The sequence below is a fragment of the Lytechinus pictus genome, chromosome 13 (genome assembly GCF_037042905.1).
Source record: "Lytechinus pictus isolate F3 Inbred chromosome 13, Lp3.0, whole genome shotgun sequence".
Taxonomy (NCBI): Eukaryota; Metazoa; Echinodermata; class Echinoidea; order Temnopleuroida; family Toxopneustidae; genus Lytechinus; species Lytechinus pictus.
The window spans coordinates 14666299-14694178 of NC_087257.1; the positions used below are offsets into that span (position 1 = coordinate 14666299).

The 27880-nt window shown below is 37.3% G+C and overlaps 2 protein-coding genes across 3 annotated transcripts; both read right to left on the minus strand.

The window, feature by feature from the left end:
• Positions 1 to 2048: 2048 nt before the first annotated feature.
• LOC129275046 (sulfotransferase 1C2-like) lies at positions 2049 to 13868 on the minus strand. 2 transcript variants are annotated; one of them, XM_064108442.1, is made up of 7 exons: positions 12720 to 12826; positions 12415 to 12603; positions 10714 to 10841; positions 10282 to 10549; positions 9498 to 9592; positions 7908 to 8091; positions 2049 to 4049 (listed from the first exon to the last, which is right to left on the minus strand). In XM_064108442.1, the coding sequence occupies exons 2-7, from the start codon at positions 12575 to 12577 to the stop codon at positions 3940 to 3942; spliced, it is 948 nt and encodes a 315-aa protein (XP_063964512.1). In that variant the 5' UTR covers positions 12578 to 12603; positions 12720 to 12826; the 3' UTR covers positions 2049 to 3939. The 2 variants fall into 2 exon arrangements, with proteins under 2 accessions (XP_063964512.1, XP_063964511.1); XM_064108441.1 differs by lacking the exon at positions 12720 to 12826 and adding an exon at positions 13756 to 13868 and having other exon boundaries at positions 2050 to 4049.
• A 4686-nt stretch (positions 13869 to 18554) lies between these two features.
• LOC129275045 (sulfotransferase 1E1-like) lies at positions 18555 to 24525 on the minus strand. The gene is made up of 4 exons (XM_064108799.1): positions 24343 to 24525; positions 21126 to 21253; positions 19066 to 19249; positions 18555 to 18744 (listed from the first exon to the last, which is right to left on the minus strand). Exons 1-4 carry the CDS (start codon positions 24503 to 24505, stop codon positions 18635 to 18637), a joined length of 585 nt encoding a protein of 194 aa, XP_063964869.1. The 5' UTR covers positions 24506 to 24525; the 3' UTR covers positions 18555 to 18634.
• Positions 24526 to 27880: the final 3355 nt, after the last annotated feature.

Consider the following 27880-nt stretch of genomic DNA (forward strand, 5'->3'; position numbering starts at 1 on the left):
AAACTATCCTATAGTTGATGAGAAATGAAAAATGTGTAGGACGGTATAGGACCTATGCTACAAACAATCCGGATGTGTCAGTTAAGTGCAGCCGTCAGATTATTGCACTGCAGGGGCGGCGAATGTATATATTGATAGGGAGAGGGGGGGGGGGTACAAGACGAAGGCTAAATAAATATTTTAAATATCAAGTGATAGTAGTATTATACATAGGGTTACATGCCACATGCCTCTCCCTTAGTCCCCTCTTTCTTCATTTTCTCCCCTTTCTCCTCTTTTTTCACGACTGATACTTCGCCTCCACGCCTCCCATCGCGTTTTCATAATGCACAAGTTAAGTATGCTACAGTTAAACCAACGAAACTGCCTCTAAAACTACCGATGGTTTGTTATTAATAATAACCTAATGGCTTAATGTCTAGAATCAGTTTCGCCGGACGTGTGACTGCAGCATTAGTTCGAATTTGGCCCTCATGGTGGGTGTTTCATAAAGCTGTTCGTATTATGAGCGACTTTAAGAACGACTGGTGATCCTTTCTTGTGGTAAATGGTATATTCATTGGCGATTTGGTTAAGCGCGTAAGAAAGGTTCACCAGTCGTCCTTAAGGTCGCTCTTAACTTACGAACAGCTTTATGAAACGGCCCCCAGTGCGATTTAGCTTATCAGTGGTTAGGTCATAAACACAAAAGGGTGCAATATATTTTTTAACCTGATCTCCAATCAGGCTTTCAAAATTGAAGGAACCATTCTTTACTTTACAATTTTTTTTCAAATTCAAGTTGACAATTAAGTGACAAAGAACGCATATCTAGACTTCAGAAAATGTAAACGCGGTTGAGATATTGGCCAGTCTGAGGCTCTCGTTATAAGTGGACTAGCTCGTTGTGGGTAAAAACGTTTCGCAAATAATATCATAAAGTCACTTTTTTAGTAAGGATGGAGATTTTCCGCATCGCGACGCACGACAGATTCAAGTATCGAAAATTGGTGAACCGGAACAGCAGTTGATCGGAGCTGACGAATAATAATTGCAAATAGGACGTTTGTCCAGAGTCCGGGACGAAAATGCTATTTTGATTCACCAATCTTTGACAAAGACCTCTTGGTTGTCCATTGCCATGAAGGGTATTCCATAATTAATTTGCTATGTTCTTGAATCCGTCGTGCGACGTGGAGCGAAAAGGCAGAGGCACAGTCACACCGCACGGCGAAACCGACTCCATCCTTTACTAATTGCACATGTGGTATAAATGGGCACATTGAAAAGGAAATAGGAGTCCTTGATCTTGTTGTTCTTTATGTAGAGTTTGGAAACTCCTGCTTTCAAAAAGGAAAATCTAATGTTTATCCCAGGCCGTAGCGGATATGGATGCCCAAAACATAATATAATGTGGGCGTCGAATCACGGGGAATTGTCACCCTATGTTTTGGATGGAAGACTGTGTTTAAAAGGGTAAGTCCACCTCGAGTCATTGAAATTAAAAAAGTGGATTGTTTTGAATGAATGAATAAATAGTGAGTGGGTGACGTCATCAGCTCCCCCATTTGCACACGGACTAGGATATACACTGTTTTATGAAATAAAGGGGGGTAAATGTAACAATTTTTCTTTGTCATATTACTTCCGATTTTTATTGAATTTCCAGTATAATTGTACTTGTTTGAAGTGTTATCTCTTTATCCAAATAAAGTATTTGTTGAGGTGGACTTGCCCTTCCAGCACATCACTCATTCTCCTTACCGAGTCTATACTTGACGATTTTGATTTTCCATTTTACGAGACTGGGCGCACGTTCTCGTCGGTTAAGTTTGTTGTTGTTGTTTTCTTTGTTTTATGAAAAAATCAATGTGGTCAAGTTACAAAGTTCCCAGCCCCCCCCCCCCCCTTATACGCGGATAGCACCCCCACCTCCAGAAATGATACTTCATAGAAAAGTCGGACATGACTGTGTACACAGAGGTAGTTTGTCTCCACAATCATGACAATTGTTCAATGAAATCTTGCTAATTCAAACACACAAAGAGAAAGTTTCAAGTCATCCAAGTTGTGAGTTTAACATGTGCTTTATTTCCAAGTATTTCAAAATACGCAACACACGTAATCCATTAATGATACAATAGGGACACATATCTAAAATTAAAGATTTGGCCAATAATACACTTTGAATAGCAAAAGAATATAGCTGATTTCCATTATTTTAACCACATGATGCCAATGATGATAATACCAAAAAATGCATATTTTATTCACTTACTTTGTGACTTAATGACTTACTTTATTTCAACAATATCGTTGAAAAGTATACAATACAATACAGTTCGGACTAGAATCAGCAGCCACCCCCTCCCCCAGTGGCGTAGCTAGGATTTTTTTCCTGGGGGGGGGGGGGGGGCGCTGGGGGGTCCTTGCTTTTTCAGGGGGCACCATTTTTTATGTTGTGTGTGTATGTGTCACAAGGGCGGATCCGACTTTCGCCAATAGGGGACGGGGCCCGAAATTATCTTCACCTATATTTCCCCCGATCAGTCACTTCTTAGTTTTATTCTAGGCTTATAGAACAACATAAACATGAAATAATCTCATAAGCCTTATAAAAAGTGCGAGCGCGAAGCGCGAGCGATTTGTTTTGGTTACTTTCATGTATTTTGTCCTGAAAATGTAATATTCTGTGCAATATGTTATGTGTGATCCTGAACAAGATTCGTATGTAACTAGATGGTTACTGCGAAGGCCAACCGCAAGCAGAAATTTTTATTAACTGTTCTAGCATTATCGAAAAGGGACCTGTTAAGGACTGCTTACAGTTACCCACGAAGACGGTATATATTTCAATAATGCGAGCGCGAAGCGCGAGCAATTTTTTTTTGACATTCCGACCTAAAAAATTGTCATTCTAAGCACTTTTTGTATTAATAAAGGGGATAGGTATGTAACTAAACAATTGATGCGAGCGCGAAGCGCGAGAGGAAGAAAATTGAGATTTTAGACCTAAAAGCGGGACACTCTATTCATATTTTGTAAATCATAAATAGGATATAGTTAATTGGGTATCATTGATAATGCGATCGTGAAGCGTGAGCAGACAATTATTGATATTCTGATGTGAAACTGGATAATTTAAGTACATTTAATATAAAGAACATGCAGGTTATCGCGCATGTTTTAGATTTAGACCTAGAATCTGGGCAGTCTGAATACATTTGTTTAATGGAACATTATGAAATATAGGTAGACAATAGGAACTTGGCAAATCAAAAAATTTGACCACGTACGCAGCGTGAGCTTAAAAATGCTGATATGTAGACTATAAAAGGGACATTTTACAGCTAGAACACTTAAATTTGTTAATGAAAAAAAATGATGAGAGCTCGATGTCCGAGCTAAAATATATTTTGTATATTGACTTCAAAACTTGCTCCATATCAGCCTATTGAGCAAGATATGAATTTCATCGAACAGGCAATTCTGGCTCGAAGCGCAAGCAAAAGTTTTATATAGTAACATGAAAGATTTGTTTTTTTTTTTGCAAGTCTTCCCTTCACATTATTTCATTCACTCGTCTTCCTCCTCTTATTTTCCTCTTCTTTTTTTTCTTCTGTCTTTCTTCTTCTTTACTTTTTTTTCTTCTTTCTCCTTTTTTTTTTGCTCTGCCAATTTTTTTCAGGGGGGCACCTGGGGGGGGGGGGCACACCAAATCTCAGGGGGGGGGGCACGTGCCCCCCAGCCCCCCCCCCCCCCCCGTAGCTACGCCACTGGCTCCCCCCCCCCGGAAAAAAATCATATTACTGTAAGATTCACCGAAAACAATATAACTGAACTTGAAATCACCCAATTTGAATATTGTGATGTTTACAAGCATAAGTGTGTTCTTAGTGCATATAAATATATAAACAATTATCTAGAAAGTCAATATATAAATATTCGTGGTGATGATTATCAATCGAATCGAAATTCAAGTCCAGATCCGGCCATCTTTTCCTCATAGAGTTTATCAAATCGACGATTTTGATCTTCTGTGAAGTAATTCTTCCAATCTCCAACCATACCTGGAAAACATGATAAGAACAGAAGGCATATAATCCTGATAATATTTCAGATTAATGTCGATTACATAGTGGAATCATATGTTTTCGCTGTGGAAAGTTGTCTTTTTTTTTCTTTGCGTCTGAAACCAAAATAAGATTATTTGCTTGGATTCCACGTCTTAAACCCATAAAGAATGTCTAATGCGCAATATATCCTTCGTAGCAGAGACCTCTTTGTGTGACTAGCCTTGCATCTGGTCAGTAATTTAATATATGTTTACATCAATAAGATTTTCACCTTTTCGTTCCTTCTCTTTTTTCTTTCCTGTATACGCATATATAATTAAGTCGACAATTTACATTTTTTTCATTTCCAAGGGGATCCACACTTTACAAGCATTGCTTTTAGTAGACCCCCCCTCATTTCCGTTTATGCTCAATTTTATACTGTTTTTTATTTACAAGGTAAGAATGTTCATCTGTAAAATTGTACCCGATTTATATTACTTTGTATTACGTTTGAATGGAAAAGAAATAAAGAACTGAATTGAATTGAATGAAGGGGTGTCAGCGTATGGATTCGTAGGAATATGTTATTCAAGTTTATCCCTTCTCTCGGCATGTGTAAGAGAATTTTCTCTAAGTTTCATTTTTTTAAGTTAGTCCTTCAATAAAGACAAAATGAGATGAAACAAGAACAACAATCGATATTCAATCAAAAATTATATTTCCAACCATTTACTACAGATATCCAATGTGTATAACCCTACTGGAAAGAACGCAGTGTACCACAGTGTGAAAATATCTTCACACCAGGGGCGGCGATCCATGGGGATCTTTTTGAAGAACTGAAAGTGTCCTTTTTATGCAAGTAAAATGCTCCCTCACGAACGTGTACTGTGCCCCTTTCATCGGAGGAGGACCCGTTAGTGTAAGCAAGTGCCCCCTTATTGCCTTCTTGTAAGTGCCCTTTCTCGAATCAGTGCCCCATTTTACCCAAGAAAAGTGCCCCTCACGAACGTGTACTGTGCCCCTTTCACCTGAGGAGGACCCGTTTTAGGTGTTACCAAGTGCCCATTCTCGTATAAGTGCCAATATTTCCAAAAAATACCCCCTCTCGAACGTGTTCTGTGCCCCTTTCTCCTGAGAAGGGCCCGTTTTATGTGTGAGCAAGTGCCTTCTTGTAAGTGCCATTTCTCGAATTAGTGCCCCACGCGAACATGTTCTGTGCCCCTTTCACCTGAGAAGGACCCTTTTAGTTGTTAACGAGTGCCCCTTTTAAACAAGAAAACAATATTCTAATTTTTATTTCTTACTACTAGTTATAACTGATGAAGGAAATAAACTTGTGAGAATAATCCTAGTATATGAGTCATGTGAGTGGGGTATATAAGAAGTGACGTTCAGATGGGGGGGGGCTCCCCCCCCCCAAAAAAAAAAAAAAAAAAAAAAAAAAAAATCAAAACCAAGACAAAAAAGAGAAAAGGGAAGAAAAGGAAAGAGAGACTGGGTGAATTTTAATATGTCGAAATCTATCACAAAATTGGATTTTCGTTATAAAATGTCAAAAAAATTCTCGCTCGCTTTGCTCGCAGCTTATTAATTTTACGTCATACGACATATTAAGCCCCCTCAAAAATTTTGGCTCATTACACCACTGGAGATACATTATTTTTTCTTTGTTTTAAGAAAGTGCCCTTTTCGAAGGAAAAGGTGCCCTTTTTCCCTGTGCCCCCCCCCCACTTTCAACTTCGCTCCACCCCTGCTTCACACTGTTAAATTCGAACACTTGAACAGAGTGAATACTATTTTCACTCGATCAAGTCCACACTACGAACGCACTGTGTGACGCTGTGTTCTATCCAGCATGGTTAAAAGCCAACGACTAATTTTCAGGCTGATGTTTAGGTATATTTACACTGGGCGTTGTGGCGTGCGCCTGTAATCCAAGCTGTGGGGAAGTTACAAATTGATGCAGAGGTTCGAGGTTCGAGCCCTGGTCACGTCTTTCGGATGGTGACGTTAAAGGTCGGTCCCAGACGTAAATAATCATATCTGATTGATACACGTCTGACAAAACTCAAATACACACACACACACATTACACATCAAAAGACGTTCCATTTATGAAAATGATAGTGTTTTACAAACTTTTTGTCTTCAGGATATTACCCCCCCCCCCCCCGTGGACGTCTATTCATTATCTATATTTATGATTGAGGGTTGTTGATACCGATTATCCTTGATTTATAGAGATAGGCCTACTGGACAACTTCTTTCGAAATAAATATTTTATAACTTTCCATAAATCTGACCGCAGATTAGATCAAAGGGATGCTCCAAGCTGAAAATATTTATATTTCAATAAATAGAGTAAAATTCACAGAGCAAAGTGCTGAAAATTTGATCGAAATTGGAAAATAAATAACAAAGTTAATGAAATTTAAAGATTTGCATTATACTGGTAAAACAGTTCAAGGCATGTCTTCATGAATATTTATCATGTGGGCTGATGATGTCATATCCCCACATGTTCTTTGTATTATATGAAATGGGGTTTATTCAAAAAAAATTCTACCAAGAATTAAAACAATTGGATTGATAACTGATTATGTGCATTAGTTATTGATTGCTTCAACTTATTTCATCATAATGGAGACACATCATTTACACGTGTATGAAAAAAATGAAACAATTCATGTTATAACATAAGAAAAATGGAATGTAAGGATGTGACATCATCAACCCACCTAATGAATATTCATGACAACGTGCATAACTTTTTTCACCAAATATTGCTAAACTTTGAAATTCAATAACTTCGTTATTTGTTATCAGATTTTGATGAAATTTTCAGCATTTTACTCTGTGAATTTTACTCTTTTTATTCAAATATGAATGTTTTCAGCCCGGAGCATCCTTTAAGTGTAAGGATTTTCTGACTATTAATACCGTTTATTCCTTTTTTCAACAGATGCGTCGAGAAGTATCGTTTTCAGGCAAAAATAAGTCATCAAAAATTGAATTCAAGTAGATAGAATAAAGTATTATAACATTTTGTATCACTCTAATTTGATGCAGCCAACGATAGCGCCGATTGAAATTGAAGTAATTTTAGCGTGTATAATAATAAGAGCAGAATGACGCATTTCGGGATATCCAAAGGTGACGGAATCGATGAGTTCAGGGCGCAAGATGAAGCTATACTGATATTTGCCAGCACATGTATCTATTTCATTTCAATGTGATAAAATCCATGCATTAGGCCTATACCAACAAACATGCATCAATTCTTTAAAGATATTCTAATTATATACAATGATTATACTACTACACCCTACTACTAAGCCCTACCATATACTACTACTAATACTACTACTACTTCTACTACTATAGGCCTACTACTGCTGCTACTACTACTACTACTGCTGCTGCTGCTGCTGCTGCTGCTGCTGCTGCTACTACTACTACTACTACTACTACTACTACTGCTACTACTACTATATTTTCATTTCATTTCGTTTTCACTTATTCATTTACGCATTAAGCCTATACCGCTTCCAATAGACCTATATAAACATATTAACATAACATATATCATGTTACTACTACTACTGCTACTACTACTATATTTTCATTTCATTTCGTTTTCACTTATTCATTTACGCATTAAGCCTATACCGCTTCCAATAGACCTATATAAACATATTAACATAACATATATCATGTTGCCTTTGAGGTAATTAATTTTTTAAAGGTTCATGTTCCCTTGGGAAACACGTGAATCTGTACCCATCGCCTTCAATTAAACAAATAATTTTCACATTTGAAAAATTCGCCGAACCTCCCCTTTCAGTAAAACCGCGCCCCATAAGTTACCTTTTCGCATGAATGACTTCTCCTTGGTGAGGTCCAGAGGCTTTTTGAAACCGAAATCGGGGTTCATACTCTTGTTACTCTTCATGAACTTGAAACTTGACGCGTTGACGATGCGATCAATGACGTCGTCTGGTAAAGATTTCCCCATGAACTCGGTGATCTGAATCACGGCTTTCCTCAGGTCCTGTAATTGAACAGAAAGAGCATGTGTAGGCCTACACTTTAAATGATTATGTCATGATTCACTAATCAAAACTAATATTTTATTCACTTTCATTCAATCTAGAAAAATTTCTTTGACCAGGGGTCCGTTGTAGAAAGAGATGCATTTAAACGCAAGTCAAAAAATCAATCGCAAGTCCCCAATGCGCGCTGTTGATAGGTTGAAAATCAAGTTGCGCATGATTTTTAGAGTTGCGATTGATTGCAACTCTTTCTGCAACAGACCCCAGAACATATTTAGTTTCAGGGATTTTTTAACCATTAAGATTTATCCTTGCTCAAATAATCCACTGACTAACCAACATGGTTGATTTAGCAATGTAAATGAAAATGAATTGGGGACACAGCATATAATTATTAATGTAACGATTAAAACGTATTGCGAATTTGGTCACGCACGTGTATAGCAATACATTTGACTGCCCCCCCCGGGTTTGCGAACAATTCAGTGTGACAAGAAACTAAATCGGGGACATGGGCTATTATTTATGAAACGATTACAACGTATTGAGAACAAATTGATGAAAGAAACTAAATTGGGGATATGGGCTATTATTTATTTAACGATTACATTGTATTGAGAGCAAATCAGTTTTGAGAATTCATAGTAAGAGGAATACCTTGCCTATTTAATCAGAAAATATCCCCTCTTGTATTTTGTATTAAAATATGATATTCATTCGAATGTTGTCCTCCAAGGATGAAACAAATTGAAATGTGACCTCAGTGAGTTATATTCGGTGGTATTTCTACATCATTGATTTAGAATGGACACCAAGATTACAGATAGGGCCTACTGAATATGTCATCTCTATCAAACTTACAACAGATCCATGTCTTTACAACTACCTTTATAATAATTTGATTATTTTGAAGTCTGTCTAAAGTCATTTGGAGATCGGTTTAATGTCGGTCGATGTCGGTCTGAAAACAGTTTGAAGTCATCTCAAAGCCAATTCGAACATTGTCATGATTCTTGAGGTCGGTGGAAAGCCAAGGCCACACACTCCACGGTTTGCCGACGTCCCGACTTTGGGAGACACCATGGAACAAATTCAAAAGTCCCGAGTTCTGATTCGTTATATGAATACTTTAATGAAAAAATACGGCTAAGTCGTTCTTCTTCAAATCAAATTCAATTCAGAATCTTAAATAACATCACAACAAATTTGACCATTATTGCAAAATCAATTCTTGCAAATATTATAGAATGTTGATATAAGCATCTGTTACCCTGATCCTTATTTTATATGTTTATAATGTTATAAAATGTTCAAAATCGGGTCGCAGACCAGTGGTAAGGTTGGCGGTGGCTCTCGTCCATTGGGAAAATTATGTGACGTCACAGATTGATGAAAAGAGACATACCTGTTTCATGTCTTCATACTTGAGAAAGAGAACGTTGGGATGATTCCTGAACTTCCACCAGTAAAGAGTATGCTCGAACCAAGAACCGTAAAAAGCTGTAAAAGTTTGGATCACGGAGATGCTGAGAATCAAGGCAAAATGAATGAGAAATGGCAATTCTGAATCCATTTTGTTGTGACTTTGCAAAGCCCCACCTACTAACACAACCATGATAGTCATTGAATCATGTTTATTGCATCCCCAATCGTGATTGATGCATTCCTCTTTTAATAGTTTTTATGGATAATACTAACAATCCAAAGCATTCATAAATGTAGAGCAAAGGGCTTTTTTTTTTATTTGATGGCAGATGATCAATATTTTCGCCTGGTTTGATTTCCCCCATCTCTCATTGTGGCGCAAGACATTATTTTACACTTGATAGTGACATTATGATGAGAGAAGGAAACTTAATATTTGTTGGTGTACTGACTTCTATAAACTTACTGAATATCATTTTATTGGTTTTATCCTTTATTTTTATTATTCTAGCCGTATTTGTAAATTAATATTGCTTTCATAAAATTTGCATCGACCAGTTATCCTTATAGTGATCCCATGTTCCTGCTGATCTATATTAATCATTAATCCACAAACAGGGAATGCTTATGAAAATACAAAACATAGGATAATATACAATTGCATTTTTTTTGTTACGAGGTCAATAAACCTTTCCCATTGGTATTCATGGTATACTAAGCCCTCTGGTCCCAAATTATTGATAGTGGCAAGGTGGAAGAGTTACCTCTATCTGCGATGAACTCCTCAAAGAATTCATGCCACGTATACGTCGGAAGTGGCTTAACCAGTTGACAATAATGATATCCAGAAACAGCCGTATCCTTTGGGTTCCTAGCCATGTACAGCACCTTCGCTAGAGGATTATCTTTGAGTCCGTCAGGGAGCCATCTTGGGACCACGTGTGTTTTTAGTATCCGAGGTGTATCGGTTGGCATAGCGTCTGCCATTTCCGCACCTGTTGGTCCAGACATTACCTCTTCCTTGTCTTTGTACTAAAATATATCATTTATGTAAAAAAAAAAAATGTATAAAAACTTAAAATGTAGACAATCCATGAGTTTATTTTTAACATTTTTTTAACAAAAATTCATGAGCCTTGTCTTGTGATCGATCATGGCATGTGACAGAGGCAATTCTGTTTACTTTTCATACTCACCGTCATCTTCACCGGTAAAGTGCAAACTTCCAAGAAAGGAACCATCGTAATGATATGCTTCCCTTCGAAGAATGAGAGATCCCCTTCAAGCTGTACCAACATTACATTCTGCTGGAGCCACGTTGTTCCTGTTCACATGAAAATAAAACATTGCATCCGATTTGATTGGTTGATACATTGACATGATTGATACATGTTGATGGACCGAATAAATCAAACTAATATCGATGACTTACCCATTATTAGGTTTACTAATAACTGGAACACAATCATGAGATCGATATTCTCTCCACAATTTTCTTCTATTTTGGACAGTACTTAAATTTTCCTTTCGGGTCAGTATATAAATAAAAAAATTGAGCTTGTACTTCGCGTTCACATTATGTTTATTAAGATACACAGCTTGTTCAATTACATATGCCGATTCTGAGTCTGTTCTCTATATAAAAACGTGTAAAAATTTTTAGTTATGCGACAGGATTCTTCACTCCCTTCAGCCATATGGTCACCTTTATCATGTTTATGCAGGGGCGGATCCAGCCTTCGTCAATAGGGGAGGGGGGGGGCGTGGCGGGGCGGGGCGGAATTGCTTTCAGCCACATTTCCCACAATCGGCCGCTCGAAGTTGATTTTTTGTTTGTTTGAAGGGACAATCCTGATAGTCACTTCTGAGCTTTATTCTTATAAATCAACATAAATATATAATAATCTCATAAGCTCTATTTGAACAGTGCGAGCGCGAAGCGCGAGCTATTTTGTTTTTCATTTCATGTATTTTGTCCTAAAATTTAAACATTCTAGGCAATGTTTGTAATCCTAAACGAGATGTGTATCCAACTAAATAATTACTGAAATTTGTAAATCAAACAAAATATGAAAGTTCGACTTCCGAGCTGAAATGTGTTTTGTATATTGACTTCAATTTTGATATATTAAGCTCCATATTGAGCAAGATATGTAAATCACCTAAAAGGAAATGTGAGCGCAATGCTCGAGCAAAAATTTTGTATAATGACATGAAAGATTTTTTTCCAAGTTTTCCCTCATCTTATTTTATTCACTCGTTTTCCTCCTCTTATGTTTCCCCTCAATCTTTTATCTCCTCTCTTTTCCCTTCTTTTTAATGTTTTCTTTCTTTCCCGCTTTTTTTCTTTTTTTTTGCTCCGGCAATAGAGGGGGCGGGCCCCTCGGCCCCCCGGATCCGCCTATGATTTTTGTGAAAGGATTCAACAATCCCTATCAGGGCCATGGTCGCCATTATGCGACAGGAATCTATACACTCCCTTCAGGCCCATGTGTCATCGGTGTCCTATCCTCCTAACATTGGACGCTACGCTGTGTAAAGATGTACATCAGACAGTGATTTCCAGTAAAAATTCATTTTCTTCAATGATTACTGTAAGAATAAGCATGATTCAAAAATCATTTTATCTCTTGGTACGGGACTATAAAGTCTTATTTAGGGGCACACCTTTGATATGCCGATAAGTATAGGCGCCATCTGTACGTAAATCGTGGCCCTCAGAATTACCAACTGCGACACACCTCATGATGATTTATTATTATTATTTCTTGCAACGAGACAAATAAAGCCCCAATAGAAACTCCCAAATGCGTCCTACTGATTGGTCGAAATCAGTATTTGGGTCGATGGGAAGAAAATGTACCTTTAGCCTCTAATAGAACTTGAGATTTACTAACCTACTTTGGGATAGCTGATGACAAACACGTCGTCCGGACGAACTTTGAATCGTTTCGTCTGTTCGATGCCTTTCTTTGGGATGTAGTATGCCAGGACAACATTCTCGTATTCGTGGCAGTGTTTGGCTGCATGCGCCGGGGACTTGGCGAGGAGGGCCGACATCTCCCCGGTCCAACACTCAACAGTATCTACAAAAAAAAAATAGATTAAATGCGTTATTGCAATTAATATCAGATGGCTGTAAATATTGATTTACAATGTGGCATATAGGCTTGAATATGCACTTTTGAAAAGTGTTTATTACATGACTATTATTCTAGGATATGCCTTAGTATTGTGGGCTTCTGGGGTTTTTTACTCATACATGTCATAAGAAAGGTCTTGTGACATAGAAATAGTATTTTCTACAATAGAGTTATGTGACTTGTTTAGTATACGCGTTATGACAAATCCCTGTAGTGCTGAGAGTGCGACAAAAGGCTGTCTGCTTGGATTCTCGAAAACAAAATTACTTGCATTGTACTTTGGACTGCCGCACCTTGACATGTCATGCATGGCTGATATTCATCGATGCGAGAAAATAATATCATTCATATTTTCGGCTGGTAGGGTTATTGTGGCTGAAAACGAAAAAAAAAAACTGTGCAAGGGTGAATAAGCATTTTCCACAAACAAGCGCCTGTCATGATATTTTTATGTGAGGATGGATCAACTAAACGACCTCAAATTCACAAGGGAACTAATTTCATAAATATACATATATTTCACCTCGTAATTTTGTGTGACTTCCAATATCATCCAGGTTGCTAGATTTAATATTGAAATTGAAAATAGCACGTATCCGATTGGTAGAATAGCAATGTGCTGTGAGTTTTTGCCATAATTATAGATAGGCCTACAGAGATACAACCGGAGATACAATCTCATACGACCGGAGATGCAATCTCAAAGCCATTTATAATGCATGCAATGTTTGTCATATAATGGTTACAGGTAATATTATTCTATCATGCTCTGTTTGTTTCAGGGTTGTATTACCACAGCAGTAGCACGTAGAAATTTATTTGATAATGGCCATGGGCTGCAACCCCAGGGTGGGGGGTTAGCTTGAATTTTGTAGAGTAGCTAGCCTATGGGAGTTGCCCCCTGCCCCCCCCACCCCCATGAAGACTGGCCACGAATATGCCGCGCATAGAACTAACTGGTCGCCTAGCTCGAACGTGATTTTCTCTAGTTCAAGATCGAAGTATACATAACCTTTGCACCGACAACAAACATACTTTACAAGCTCACTACGGTCATATTTATCATGTTTAGTCAACAGGAATCATAATGTTTACCTTTTATTTCAGCCATATCTCTGATTAAGCAGCATCCAGCTTGATTTTAATCTTGAAGCACTCAGTTAACATATGCACATCGGTTGATATTATTACTTACCGGTTGATCATGTGACTGATCACCCCTCTCTCTCTCTCTCTCTCTGCAATTAATATTTTTCATCTACAATTTATTGTTGTGATTAGATTTTATTCTGAATTCTATCTTGATGATGCCATCAATTTTCTTAGGCAATCTGAATACATGTTTGTCTTTTAAAATCAAAACTCAAGGTAGCAAAAGTTATTCGCAGTGGAACAGTTTTTTTACGTCTAAAACTCAAGATAATGATTCGCTTTGCAATACATCATTCCATATATGAAACGAAATAACCGTATAAAGGAAACAGGGGCGTCGATTGCATAAACTCTCTCTTTCTCTCTCTCTCATCCCCCGCACACACACATAGTATATATATTTATATATATATATATAAAACATTGAACATTCTGAGCAATGTGTGTGGTCCTGAAGAAGATGCGTTTGGAACTAAAATATTACTGCAAGCGCGAAGCGCGAGCATGATTTTTTGTTTGAAAAGGGACATGTAAAGAACTGTTTGCAGTTACCCATTCAGCGAGCGCAAAGCGTGAGCTGAAAATTTTTGTCAAAAACTTAGAAATTCTAGGCACTTTTTGTAATCATGAACAAGGTTGAATTAAAAAAAATTGACGTTTAGACCTTAAAATGGGACACTCTGTTAATGTTTCGGAAATCATGAAAATGATTGGTTATTGGAGATCTTCCAAATTTAATAATGCGATCTGGATTCTGGGCGTTCTAAATACATTTCCTTTTATTATTAAAATCAATAATGCGAGCGCGAAGCGCGAGCTTAAAAAACGATATTCCGATCTGAAGAAGGGTCAATTAATGCACTATTTCAAGCACTGTGTATGGAAATTGTGAAGTGGATATGGAGCGCAATGAATGGTTCGAGCGCGAGCTGATATATTTTGAGCTAGAACCAGGATATTTTAAGGACATCATGTTATAATATGAAAATGATGACTATCTTCCTATTTCTCTCCCTAAGCTTGTCGATATTCCATTCTAGAAAAGGGACAATTTGATTATTAGGAATTCAGATATATGTTATTGTCTTATTTATGTAATAAGCCTGATGATAGCGCGAAATGTGTTGATATTAAGGTCTGAAAACTGGACATATTAAGCACTTTCGAAATTATGAATAGGATGCATGGGTTAATATATTTTTAACAATAATGATGCAAGCGCAAATCTCGAGCCGAATTTTTTTTATCAACTGTCACGGAAAGTGGGGTTTTAAGTAGTTTATTAGAATTAATATATGAAAAAAAAAAATCGGTTTTCCATTTTCTTGTTTATTCATTGGCAGAAAATAATGCCTATATGATGAGATTCCTGCGTAAGTATAGGGCCTACCTTATCAAAAGTTGCAATGATAGAGGGAATCATTTCCCAATATTTAAATATGCTAAGTTTTGTGTTTTATTTGCAGATGACACGTGTGTCTCTATGTCTGGTAGTAATATTAATTTTCTGTTTAGAGATATGAATTTACAGCTTAATAAGATCAATGAGTGGATGTCGGTCAATAATTTGACTGCGAATACATCAAAAACCAATTATGTGTTGTTTAGTACATGCAAGCATAAAGATAAACAACTTGAAATTATACTCTTGGCCCTAATAACTTTGAAATTACTCAACTTCACAGTATAAACTTTTTAGGAATTTATTTGGATGACAACCTATCTTGGGACTTTACAGGCCTGTAATAAGATTGCAAAAAAGATCGGGGTAATGGCCAAACTTACATTTTTGCCTATTTCGGTTCTTAAAATGTTAGATCATGCTTTTATCACATCTACCATTAACTATGGATTGATTGCACGGGGATTCACAACTAAAAGAAATATACAGGAAATTCTTATTTAACAAAACCGATCAATCCGTCTAACAACTCTTTGCCGTTACCTCTCTGAAAGTGCACCTCTTTTCCAACGAAATAAATATTTTACCGATTCAGAATTATGATTACAGACCTGTTTATTCATGTACCAATGTCACAACCATATGTTACCCAAGTCTCTTCAAGATTATTTTAAAATGAATAAGTTGTACCACTCATATCAAACATATGATACTTCGATTTCTTGGGTCTTAAATCACTGAATGGTATAATTATAAAAAGTAAGATTGTTCACTTTCACAATATGTCAATATGTAAAATTTATAATTTAACATTGATTTATCGAGAGCATAAGAATGAAATACATATAAAATATTTTACGTGTCGTTGTTTTTTTATATTTCAATGTGAACAAATAGAGATCTTCTTGTTTTGTTTCAGGTTTGATATTAGATGTATTTCCAAGTATACAACCAACACTACATCCAGCAAAAGCATGAAAATGATAATATATCTTAAAGGTCTAGTCCACCCCAGAAAATGTTGTTTTGAATCGATAGAGAAAAATAAAACAAGAATTAAACGCAAAAAAAATCAACAAAATCGGATGTAAAATAAGAAAGTTGTGACATTTTCAAGTTTCGATAATTATATGCACAACTCAGTGATATGCAAAATAATGAAGATTCGATGATGTCCCTCACAGTTTCTTTTGTTTTTTATTGTGTGAACTTTACAATATTTCATTTTTTTTTAAGATTTGACAATAAGGACCAACTTGACTTAACCATAAAATGTTAAAATTATGGTGATTTCACATGACCAGGGAGGAATAAAAAAAAATCACATGACAATGAGAATTTTTTTAAAGAATTTTTCACATTTCATATTATAAAATACAAAAGAAAAATTGAGTGGGGACGTCATCAGTCTGCTCATTTTGTATACCGACCAGGATGTGCATATAACTGTTTTGTGAAATTAAGCGAAACTTTAAAATGTCATAACTTTCTTATTTTAATTCCAATTTTGATGACATTTTCAGTGTTACACTAATAGGATTTTTTTCTCTTTATTCAAATTAACTTTTGTTGGGGTGGACTTATCCTTTGATTATAGCCCAGCCCGTTCGCGATATTTCGAGGACACAACTTTGAATAGAGAGAACAATAAACCCAAATTATACACAAGGATGTTAACTTAATGAACATAATCATGATAATAAGTATACAAGAAATGGAAATAAGAATTGTAAACAAATCACACGAAAAGTTGATATTTCTACCTGTTGTCTTTTAAAGGGGAATCCAGCCTTGGCCATAAAATGTTGTGTTGGGAAGGACAAAAATAAATTAAACAGAATGGTGAAAGTTTGAAAGAAATCGGACAAGCAATAAGAAAGTTATAGCTGCTTTAAAATTGAGATCACTAATACTATGTAGATTTCAAATTGGCAACTGGGTAAGTAAATTATGACAAGGGGCAAGGACAACTTTCCCATAGGCCATGTACTTTATTATCAGGGATTTGTGGTTTTCTCCTATAAGTACCCATTCCCCTGGGGCAGTAATCTAAATATAACACAGGTAGTATATTGTTTTATGTCCTCATGAAAGAAAAATATAATTTGAAATAAAACTTTTGGGAAAAATGACATTTTAGCCACAATATGTATTGGAGTACATGGAAGAGTTATAGTCCTTGCCTTACATCACTATGACATCCTATATGCGGCCAATTTGAAGTCTCCATGGGTATAGTGATTACCAATATTTACAACTTTTAAAAATTCATAACTTTCTTGTTGTTTGTCCAATATTGTTCAAACTTTCACCTATCAACTTGTCTGATTTTTCTTTTCCTTATAAAACAATTTTTTATTAGGGTTGGATTCCCCTTTAATTCATTCTCATTTTCTTTTCATTACCCAAGCATGAACTTGTAACACAGCCCATTGAATAATCTCCGTTGGGCGGTGCATATAAAAGCATGCAAGTGCAAATAACATATGTAGGCCTATATCATGCACAACATGAATAATAAAATGATAAATGATGTTCATATCTTCAAACTTCAAATACATGTTGGAAAAAATGCACAATTACCCACCATAAGCTAAAAACAAGTTACAAAAATGCACCTTTCGTTCCTGTTTGCACCGGAAAGGCTGTAAGATGTTATTTTGTCAACTATGCTTATTTTAGGATGCATGATATTTTGCAATAAAAAAGAGCAGATCTACTATACATCTTATCTAGAAACTACTATATACTCTGCACCTTAAACATTTACTGAATTGGTGCAGCAATAAAAGTGCCAAAAACTTTTAGGGTGCAACGTACCGCACATACAGTGTCAAGCTAAAAATAGCATATTAGTTCAGCATACTTGCTATCAAAGAATTTAATTTATACACCAAAATAATGCAGGAATTGGTAGTGCAATGTCTTCATGAAATCATGAAGATACTGCTTGCCTTCTGTGCGTGATTGCCATTACCAATCAAAGTATCGGAAGAGATTCCAAGATCATTCGCATCTGTCGACCGAAAGGGTACACACACATTAAGAATATTTTCTTATAAGAAATATTTGAATCGTCATCAGTGATGGTTGTAATCATCTAGAATTTCCATTTGGGCGATTTTAATATTGATGATGAAGATTGGTATGGTGTTGAAAAAATTAGCACAGCCAAAACTACACCATTCTTAAAATCAAGTTGATGCTCAGTGTCCAGAGCTATCTATGGTTCAAAATGTGTAATATTTATAAACCCGACTTCGGTGTTGGGGTTTGAATCAGCACCCCAGTTCACGTTTTGAAATTGAACGAAAACATAAACGCCGAATTTTATTTCATCCGATGTTGCGTTTAAATTTGCGATGTTTAACCTTGTGTAACCTAATGTAATCATTATGAAATGCAAGATATTGACGATGGTCATTCAAAAGTAAACTCGAGTCCAGACCCGGCCATCTTTTCTTGGTAGAGTTGATCAAAGCGACGATTTTGATCTTCTGTGAAGTAATTCTTCCAATCTCCAACCATACCTGTAAAGCACGATATCGAAAAGGATCTCATATACAGATGTTATGAACTAGGCCTACTACAAACTGCTTGAGAGCAAATTAGTCGTTGGATCCATCACTAACAAAACTTTTCCTTGGATTTCATTATTCAGAACTGAAGTGGCTACCACTGATAATGACTTTACTATTATCACCATTAGCATTATTTGTTATCATAATAATGTTTTGCTATTATGATTATTATTATAATTATTATTAATATCATCATTATCATCATTATTATTATTATTATGATTATTATTATTATGATTATTATTATTATAACCGATAATGATAAATTACCTTTTCGCATGAATGTTTTATTCTTGGTGAGGTCCAAGCTTTTCTTAAAAGCGACATCTGGGTTCGCGCTCGTGTTATTCTTCATGAAACTGAAACTTGACGCTTCGATGATACGGTCAATGATGTCGTCTGGTAAAGTTTTCCCCATGAACTCGGCGATCTGAATTATGGCTTTCCTAGGATCCTGGCATTAAAAAAAATATGCATATATAAGTATCCTTTCAATCATTGTCAATTATTAGTTCATCTTCCACTGATCACATCTAACAGTCTAACATTTCTATCATAAGCCTATATTCATTAATTTGAAGAAAAAAAATGACAACCTAATCTGTTATTTCTGAGAAAGAATGCAGTCGCTGCAAAATAATTCTGATTATTCAATTTACTCTAATTGATCATGATTTAATTGGAAGTGTGTAAGAGAGAGTTTATTTGGGCGTTATTATTAATGTATCAATATTAGGCCATGTGAGTATCGATGATTTGCGACAATCATCACCAACAGAATGAACTTCAGACCGGCAACGGTTCGTTATTATCAATGGTATAGGTCAGTTTGGAGTCAGTTTCGGTGGTGTAATGTTAGCGTAATATTTGAACATTGTTGATTGCAAGAAAGTTAAAGATTAATTTGACGCTAGTCTAAATAATGCCAGTTTGATATCAATGTGAAGGTTGTTTAAGTCCATTTGATAATGGTCTGTGACGACATAGGTCTTTGAATAGTGACGTACATGTTTCATGTCTTCATACTTGAGAAAGAGAACGTTGGGATGATTCCGTAGGTTCCACCAATGGAGAATGTGCTCAAACCAAGAACCGTAGATAACTGTAAATTTGAAAACATCGCGAAGCATTATGACCGGATAAAAGCAAAATTAATGAGCCATGACTCTCTAATCCTTACCCTGCCCACGATAATTGACATATTTAGGCATCTATTCATGAAGTATGAAGTATGGCGCCGTCTATATAATAGACAAATATACATGAAAAGTGGGACACAATTTGAGAATGGTAACATTTCAAAATATAAATTTAAAAATCCCTTTTATCAAAATAGGTTGCGGCTACCATGTTTCCAATATCATAATCTGCAAGGTCGTGACTCTCGAAATTGAAAAGGGAAATCATCAAAAGCCTAGTATTAGACGATTGATGGTAGTTTTGCATTAGATTTTATTATATGAGGCAGACATAGCTTTCCCGATGGGAGTCATCTGTGACGAACAGTGTTTTAATTCATGATAATTTCATTTCAAATGAACAATGTTAAAATATCATAACATACAAAAGAGAGTTGATTGAAAAAATAATATAATCACATGAAAATCAAATACTACAAAAATAGGGACTACAAAGAACGATCAAAGAAACAAAACAGTCATAATTATGTAGACCGAATATGGAGTTATTGCTGAAAGCCAACATGGCCAAAGACGCTTATCATGGGTAAAACAAGGATAAGATTGAAAAAAATGATTGATAAATAAATGAATTACAATATGAGAGAAACGAGAGAAAGGAAACAAGAGTCGGAAGAATATAGGGAAAACAATATTTTAACAAAATGCACACAATTATGAGCTTTGTCTTTATGCTTTAATACTGACAATCTTGAACATGATTTAAGTTCATCTGGAATATTGTTCCATCCATCATTTCGATCGAATGAAAATAAAAATGGTGGTTCGGTTTACCTTTATCTGAGATAAACTCTACGAAGAATTCATCCCAAGTATACTTTAGAAGGGGCTATATACAAAACAATATTTTTATTCCGAGGTATACATGGAATATGGGAAATAATTGGAGAATGAGGGGGTCATGTACATATTCACCAAAACTTTGGTTATTCATTTAAATGAGTGTGAATTTATTAAGGGGTAAAAGTCCTAAACGATTGAAAATCCCTCACAGAATGGAGTAACAGGTAACCCTGCATACAGGTTCCACGGGCAAATCTGTGATCGGTGATTCTAAGAACTTCCCTACTACAATAAAAAAGGTGGCGCTAAATATTACCAACAACGGTTTAAAAGTGAATGTTTTCTTACTCCCATCTTGTCCTCTAAAGTGCATGTCTCCAAGTAAGGAACCATCGTGATGATGTGCTTTCCTTCGAAGAATGAGAGATCACCTTCAAGCCGTACTAACATAGCAATCTGCTGGAGCCAGGTAGTTCCTGTTCACAAGAAAATAAAATGTGTGCCCAAGTTCATTAATTTGTCCATTATTTGAATAATTAAGAATTATGTCGATGTATAATTCAATTCGGGAGCATCTCGAGTGACTCTTATTGTTGCTTGTTATCTCTGCAACATATTGTTAAAGTCATGCATTGTTTTAATCATACAAAAATTGTTTTTGTTTTTTTATTTCGGAAACACATCTAACTTAGTTTCGCATAATGAAGACCATGGGCTTTATGGGAGCAGGAAGTCATACTCCCAATTCCCTGAAGGGAGTGTAAAATTCTGTCGCATACTGGCGACCATGGGTTTGAAGGGAGTGTAGAATCATGTCGCATAATGGCGACCGTGGGTTTGAAGGGACTGTAGAATTCTGTCGCATAATGGCGACCATGGGTTTGAAGGGAGTGTAGAATCCTGTCGCATAATGGAGACCATGGGTTTGAAGGGAGTGTAGAATCCTGTCGCATAATGGCGACCATGGGTTTGAAGGGAGTGTAGAATCCTGTCGCATAATGAAGACCATGGGTTTGAAGGGAGTGTAGAATTCTGTCGTTTAATGGCGACTATGGGTTTGAAGGGAGTGTAGAATCCTGTTGCATAATGGCGACTATGGGTTTGAAGGGAGTGTAGAATCCTGTCGCATAATGGCGACTATGGGTTTGAAGGGAGTGTAGAATCCTGTCGCATAATGGCGACTATGGGTTTGAAGGGAGTGTAGAATTCTGTCGCATAATGGCGACCATGGGTTTGAAGGGAGTGTAGAATTCTGTCGCATAATGGCGACCATGGGTTTGAAGGGAGTGTAGAATCCTGTCGCATAATGGCGACTATGGATTTGAAGGGAGTGTAGAATTCTGTCGCATAATGGCGACCATGGGTTTGAAGGGAGTGTAGAATCCTGTCGCATAATGGCGACCATGGGTTTGAAGGGAGTGTAGAATCCTGTCGCATAATGGCGACCATGGGTTTGAAGGGAGTGTAGAATCCTGTCGCATAATGGCGACTATGGGTTTGAAGGGAGTGTAGAATTCTGTCGCATAATGGCGACCATGGGTTTGAAGGGAGTGTAGAATCATGTCGCATAATGGCGACCGTGGGTTTGAAGGGACTGTAGAATTCTGTCGCATAATGGCGACCATGGGTTTGAAGGGAGTGTAGAATCCTGTCGCATAATGGAGACCATGGGTTTGAAGGGAGTGTAGAATCCTGTCGCATAATGGCGACCATGGGTTTGAAGGGAGTGTAGAATCCTGTCGCATAATGAAGACCATGGGTTTGAAGGGAGTGTAGAATTCTGTCGTTTAATGGCGACTATGGGTTTGAAGGGAGTGTAGAATCCTGTTGCATAATGGCGACTATGGGTTTGAAGGGAGTGTAGAATCCTGTCGCATAATGGCGACTATGGGTTTGAAGGGAGTGTAGAATCCTGTCGCATAATGGCGACTATGGGTTTGAAGGGAGTGTAGAATTCTGTCGCATAATGGCGACCATGGGTTTGAAGGGAGTGTAGAATTCTGTCGCATAATGGCGACCATGGGTTTGAAGGGAGTGTAGAATCCTGTCGCATAATGGCGACTATGGATTTGAAGGGAGTGTAGAATTCTGTCGCATAATGGCGACCATGGGTTTGAAGGGAGTGTAGAATCCTGTCGCATAATGGCGACCATGGGTTTGAAGGGAGTGTAGAATCCTGTCGCATAATGGCGACCATGGGTTTGAAGGGAATGTAGAATCCTGTCGCACTATGAAGACCATGGGTTTGAAGGGAGTGTATAGAATCCTGCCGCATAATAAAGACCATGGGTTTGAAGGGAGTGTAGAATCCTGTCGCATAATGGCGACCATGGGTTTGAAGGGAGTGTAGAATCCTGCCGCATAAAGGCGACCATGGGTTTGAAGGGAGTGTATAGAATCCTGCCGTATAATGGCGACCGTGGGTTTGAAGGGAGTGTAGAATCCTGTCGCATAATGGCGATCATGGGTTTGAAGGGAGTGTAGAATTCTGTTGCATAATGAAGACCATGGGTTTGAAGGGAGTGTATAGAATCCTGCCGCATAATGAAGACCATGGGTTTGAAGGGAGTGTAGAATCCTGTCGCATAATGGCGACCATGGGTTTGAAGGGAGTGTAGAACCCAGTCGCATAATGGCGACCATGGGTTTGAAGGGAGAGTAGAATTTTGTCGTATAATGGCGACTATGGGTTTGAAAGGAGTGTAGAATCCTGTCGCATAATGGCGACCGTGGGTTTGAAGGGAGTGTATAGAATCCTGTCGCATAATGAAGACCTATGTTTGAAGGGAGTGTAGAATCCAGTCGCATAATTGCGACCATAGGTTTGAAGGGAGTGTAGAATCCTGTCGCATAATGGCGACTATGGGTTTGAAGGGAGTGTAGAATCCTGTCGCATAATGGCGACCATGGGTTTGAAGGAAGTGTAGAATCCTGCCGCATAATGGCGACCATGGGTTTGAAGGGAGTGTAGAATCCTGTCGTATAATGGCGACCATGGGTTTGAAGGGAGTGTAGAATTCTGTCGTTTAATGGCGACTATGGGTTTGAAGGGAGTGTAGAATCCTGTTGCATAATGGCGACTATGGGTTTGAAGGGAGTGTAGAATCCTGTCGCATAATGGCGACTATGGGTTTGAAGGGAGTGTAGAATCCTGTCGCATAATGGCGACTATGGGTTTGAAGGGAGTGTAGAATTCTGTCGCATAATGGCGATCATGGGCTTGAAGGGAGTGTAGAATCCTGTCGCATAATGGCGACCATGGGTTTGAAGGGAGTGTAGAATCCTGCCGCATAATGGCGATCATGGGTTTGAAGGGAGTGTATAGAATCCTGCCGCATAATGGCGATCATGGGTTTGGAGGGAGTGTAGAATCCTGCCGCATAATGACGACCATGGGTTTGAAGGGAGTGTAGAATCCTGTCGCATAATGGCGATCATGGGTTTGAAGGGAGTGTAGAATCATATCGCATTAAGGCCACCATGGGGCCTAAAAGGGGGTTCTGAATCTTCGTCATAAGATGAAAATGAGCCTGAACTGGCTTTTGCATGTCTAAGTTATACTTACCTGCTTTGAGGTAACTGATGACGTACACATCATCCGGACGAAGTTTGAATCGTTTCGTCTGCTCGATGCCTTTCTTTGTGATGTAATATATCATGGCCACATTCTCGTACTCGTAGCATACTTTGGCGACATGGGCCGGTGACTTGGCGAGGAGCGCAGACATCTCCCCGGTCCAACATTCTACAGCATCTGGGATAGAATACAATATGTATTGTGTTAATGTAATAAACATGGAGAGCATATAGTGAATCAACACCTAAGTTTTATCTTTTAAGTGCGGTACAGCTAGCTTAGGTGTTGGCAAACACACTTTACAAAATTTCAAATTTAGGGGCTTGTTAATGTTAATGGACAATGTACTGTATATATATATATATATTTGTGGTTTATCATGAAGTTATGGTAGGACTTCTACGACTTGTTATCCTTTAAAAACTGAGTTAATTTGTTAGGTTGTTTTCGCTCATTTCATCATGTTTAATATAGGCCAATGTAAATCATCGGTTCATGATAAGGACAAACGAGATATGGTTAGGTCTATTCATTTTTACTTTTCTCTTTCAATGTTTTTCTTGACAATTGTTTTCTTGATTATGTTATCATGACTATAATAGTACAATCTGCCACACTGTTATGTTGAGATATTATATGTATTATATAGGCCTACGCAATATAACTACACCGTCATGTTATAGATACTTATATACTCATTTTGGCGATTCTTTATAATTCGCACTGATCGAATGCATAGTACCCGCAGTACATGAACTTGAGGTTGGTAACGGAACCATATAACTCGATGGAAGTTAAATGCTATATTTTTTTTATTGAGGTTTACCTTCCACTATGCTGGTAGGCAGAGGTGGCGACGGTGTATTCCGATAGGGGAAGGTTTTGAATTTCTTGTGGAGGTATGAGAGAGTGAATCCAACTTTCCGTTAGGGAATAGAGAAAATGAATGTTTGCTTGCAATGTTATTTGATCTATCGCTACATTCATATTTTTACAGTCCAACCAGCTCTAGAGAAAACCTGTATAGAAAGACTATATACCTCTCTATAAAGATGATAATTTGGTTTTTCCTTTTATCAGTGACATAATGAGCATGATTATGATGATGATGATGATGGTGGTGGTGAAAGTGATAGCGTATAACAAAAATAAAGCTACGGGACTACAGGAGCGAAGCGAACGAGTGAAAATAATTACTTTTTTCCTTTCCTATTTTTTCTTTTGTTTCTCCCTTTTTGACTTGCAATTTTCTGTTAATATTTTTTTGGGGGGCGAGCCCTTTTCGTATTGTTACACTTGTTTACACCCTATGGTAGCAGATTTTCAAGTTCTCAGGGTGCAGAACAATTTGTATTCCTAAAAGGTATAACACTAGACCCTTTTAAGGGTGGAAATGTAGATTGCTGCGCCCCTATAAGTGAACGAAGTTTCTTGGGATGTACCAAACATCCCAAAAGGCGGTTTTATTGTGACATTTGAAGTTTGCGGAATAAGACCCATTTTTCTTAGCGTGTACCTGATATACCAAGGCCCATCCAGAGCCATCGCTTAATTAGGTCGCCTAAAAACTTTACTCGTGTCTCTCTTTTGTAGCAATTTACGCTATATTTATATTTCAACCCCCCCCCTCAAGAAATGGTGGGTAAACGTGAGCGGGAGGGCAGAATAAAAAACGAAATAAAGAGAAGACAATGGGAAGCATAAAACATAATTAAAGTTTATAATAATAATAATAAAAATAACAATATACAAAAAGCTATAAAGCGCTTTATACGAAAGTTTCAAAGCGCTAAGAAAGAAGGGGGGAATACAATATATATCAGTAAAAGAACAACAAAGAAACTGAAAGTGAAAACACCGTTACGAAAAATAAATCTATCTTACGAGTCAAGAACTATAACAAGAAGCTAACGGCGTGAAAACCTAGAATGGGCGCCGCCATCAGCTCCCACCCTCACCCCTCCCTACTTTGAGATGTTGAAAGGGGCCAACTTGTAGCTCTGCCCAGGAGCACTTTTTCTAGATACGCCAAGGGTAGTAAGTTATCATTTTAAGTAACAATGGTGATGGAGTTGCGTTATCATCACAGGTAGACATAATAATCATGATAATGTTTGCTATATCTGTACTTTAACAACATTCAATATGCAATCATTGACTTTTCCAAGGCCCTTGGAAGCGGGGGTGAGCTGCACCCCCCAAGATTTTCTTTGGGGATGCTGCGTGTATTATTCTTCATATAGGCAGCACCCTCTGGAATTATATGTGTGACAAATTGGAGAAATGTAACAAAAAGGGCCAACATTTTTTTGCTTGTCAAATTTCTCGCGACCAAAATGACCTTCATTTTTTTTAGGGGATTGATCATTTTTTTTTCCTTGTCAAATTTACATCAGCATCCCCCGTAAAAAACATCGCTCAGTTTGGAGCGTATGATGTTTGCGTGACTGTAGCATTATTTAACTTGTTAAACACCAAGGTTTTCCAGAGGGGGGGGGGACATTTTGCAGAGAAAAATTGGATAAGTAATAAAATAAAGGTTTAAAAAAAATACATAAATTTTTACCAACTTTAAATTTGAAAAGCAAAAAATAACCCAGTCCTCACTTGTGCGTGGATGACATATTCACAATACAAATATTTCCTATGACTCTCAAAAGGGGGGCATGGGCCGGATGTGCCCCCCCCCCTGGATCCGCCACTTTTAAACACAATTGCCTGGAGTTCAAGATCAAAGCATACTTGCACTTTGCCATGTTTTCTCCGACGAGAAATATACAATACCGTAATGTTTACATGCTATATGCGGCGTATTAAGGCAACACTTATCAAAATGTTTACCTTTCCTTTCAGCCATATCTCTGAATAAGCAGCATACAGTGTGCACTCTGGTAGCAGTCCGCACTGAATGCCACTGATTCAAATGCAGCTATAAGGTTTGGGATCTTTCGAGCCTTCTTAGACTTTATCCAATCACAAAATGACAGAACACGAATGGAAATGTGATCCATATCCGTTTGATAATATTATAAATATTCACCAAAGTGACTATCTCATTTTCATTTTCTCCGAGTGCCAGCATCTTTGATAAACCCATGGACCCTATACGATTTCCCAGATAGGACTCGATTGGATTATGAATTTTACATATCATTATAATGAGAAAATTCTTTTTCCATGAAATATGGATCTGGCTCTATTTGATCTTTCCAAGTCGAGGGGAGATCGCCTAAACCATCACCGACATGAAAAAGAAAGAAATATTCACAATTTTTCTTAGCGTCTGGAAGCTAACATGATTCTTTGTTTAAACTTCCATATTTGATAAATTTGACCATAATAAAGAAAATGATGAACGATTAACAAGCATCATTGCATACAAACAACTATAAAGACTACTGTGGGGACTGTAAAAAAAAAGGGGAAAAATATTTCTTCCTTCAGGGACCGATAACTAGGAGGACATGGAAACGCTTTCATGGCTTTTGACCAAAGCTTGCACGCGAAATCTTCTGGTTTTGTCAAA

Coding starts and splice junctions, on each gene's coding strand:
- LOC129275046 (XM_064108441.1), bottom strand. Junction 9,593..10,281: donor GGAGTTCATCGCAGATAGAG/GTAACTCTTCCA, acceptor AAACTTTTACAG/CTTTTTACGGTTCTTGGTTC. Junction 4,050..7,907: donor GAAGTCATTCATGCGAAAAG/GTAACTTATGGG, acceptor CATGTTTTCCAG/GTATGGTTGGAGATTGGAAG.
- LOC129275045 (XM_064108799.1), bottom strand. CDS start 24,505: ATGTCTGCGCTCCTCGCCAAGTCACCGGCCCATGTCGCCAAAGTATGC. Junction 21,254..24,342: donor CATCAGTTACCTCAAAGCAG/GTAAGTATAACT, acceptor TCTTGTGAACAG/GAACTACCTGGCTCCAGCAG. Junction 18,745..19,065: donor TAAAACATTCATGCGAAAAG/GTAATTTATCAT, acceptor CGTGCTTTACAG/GTATGGTTGGAGATTGGAAG.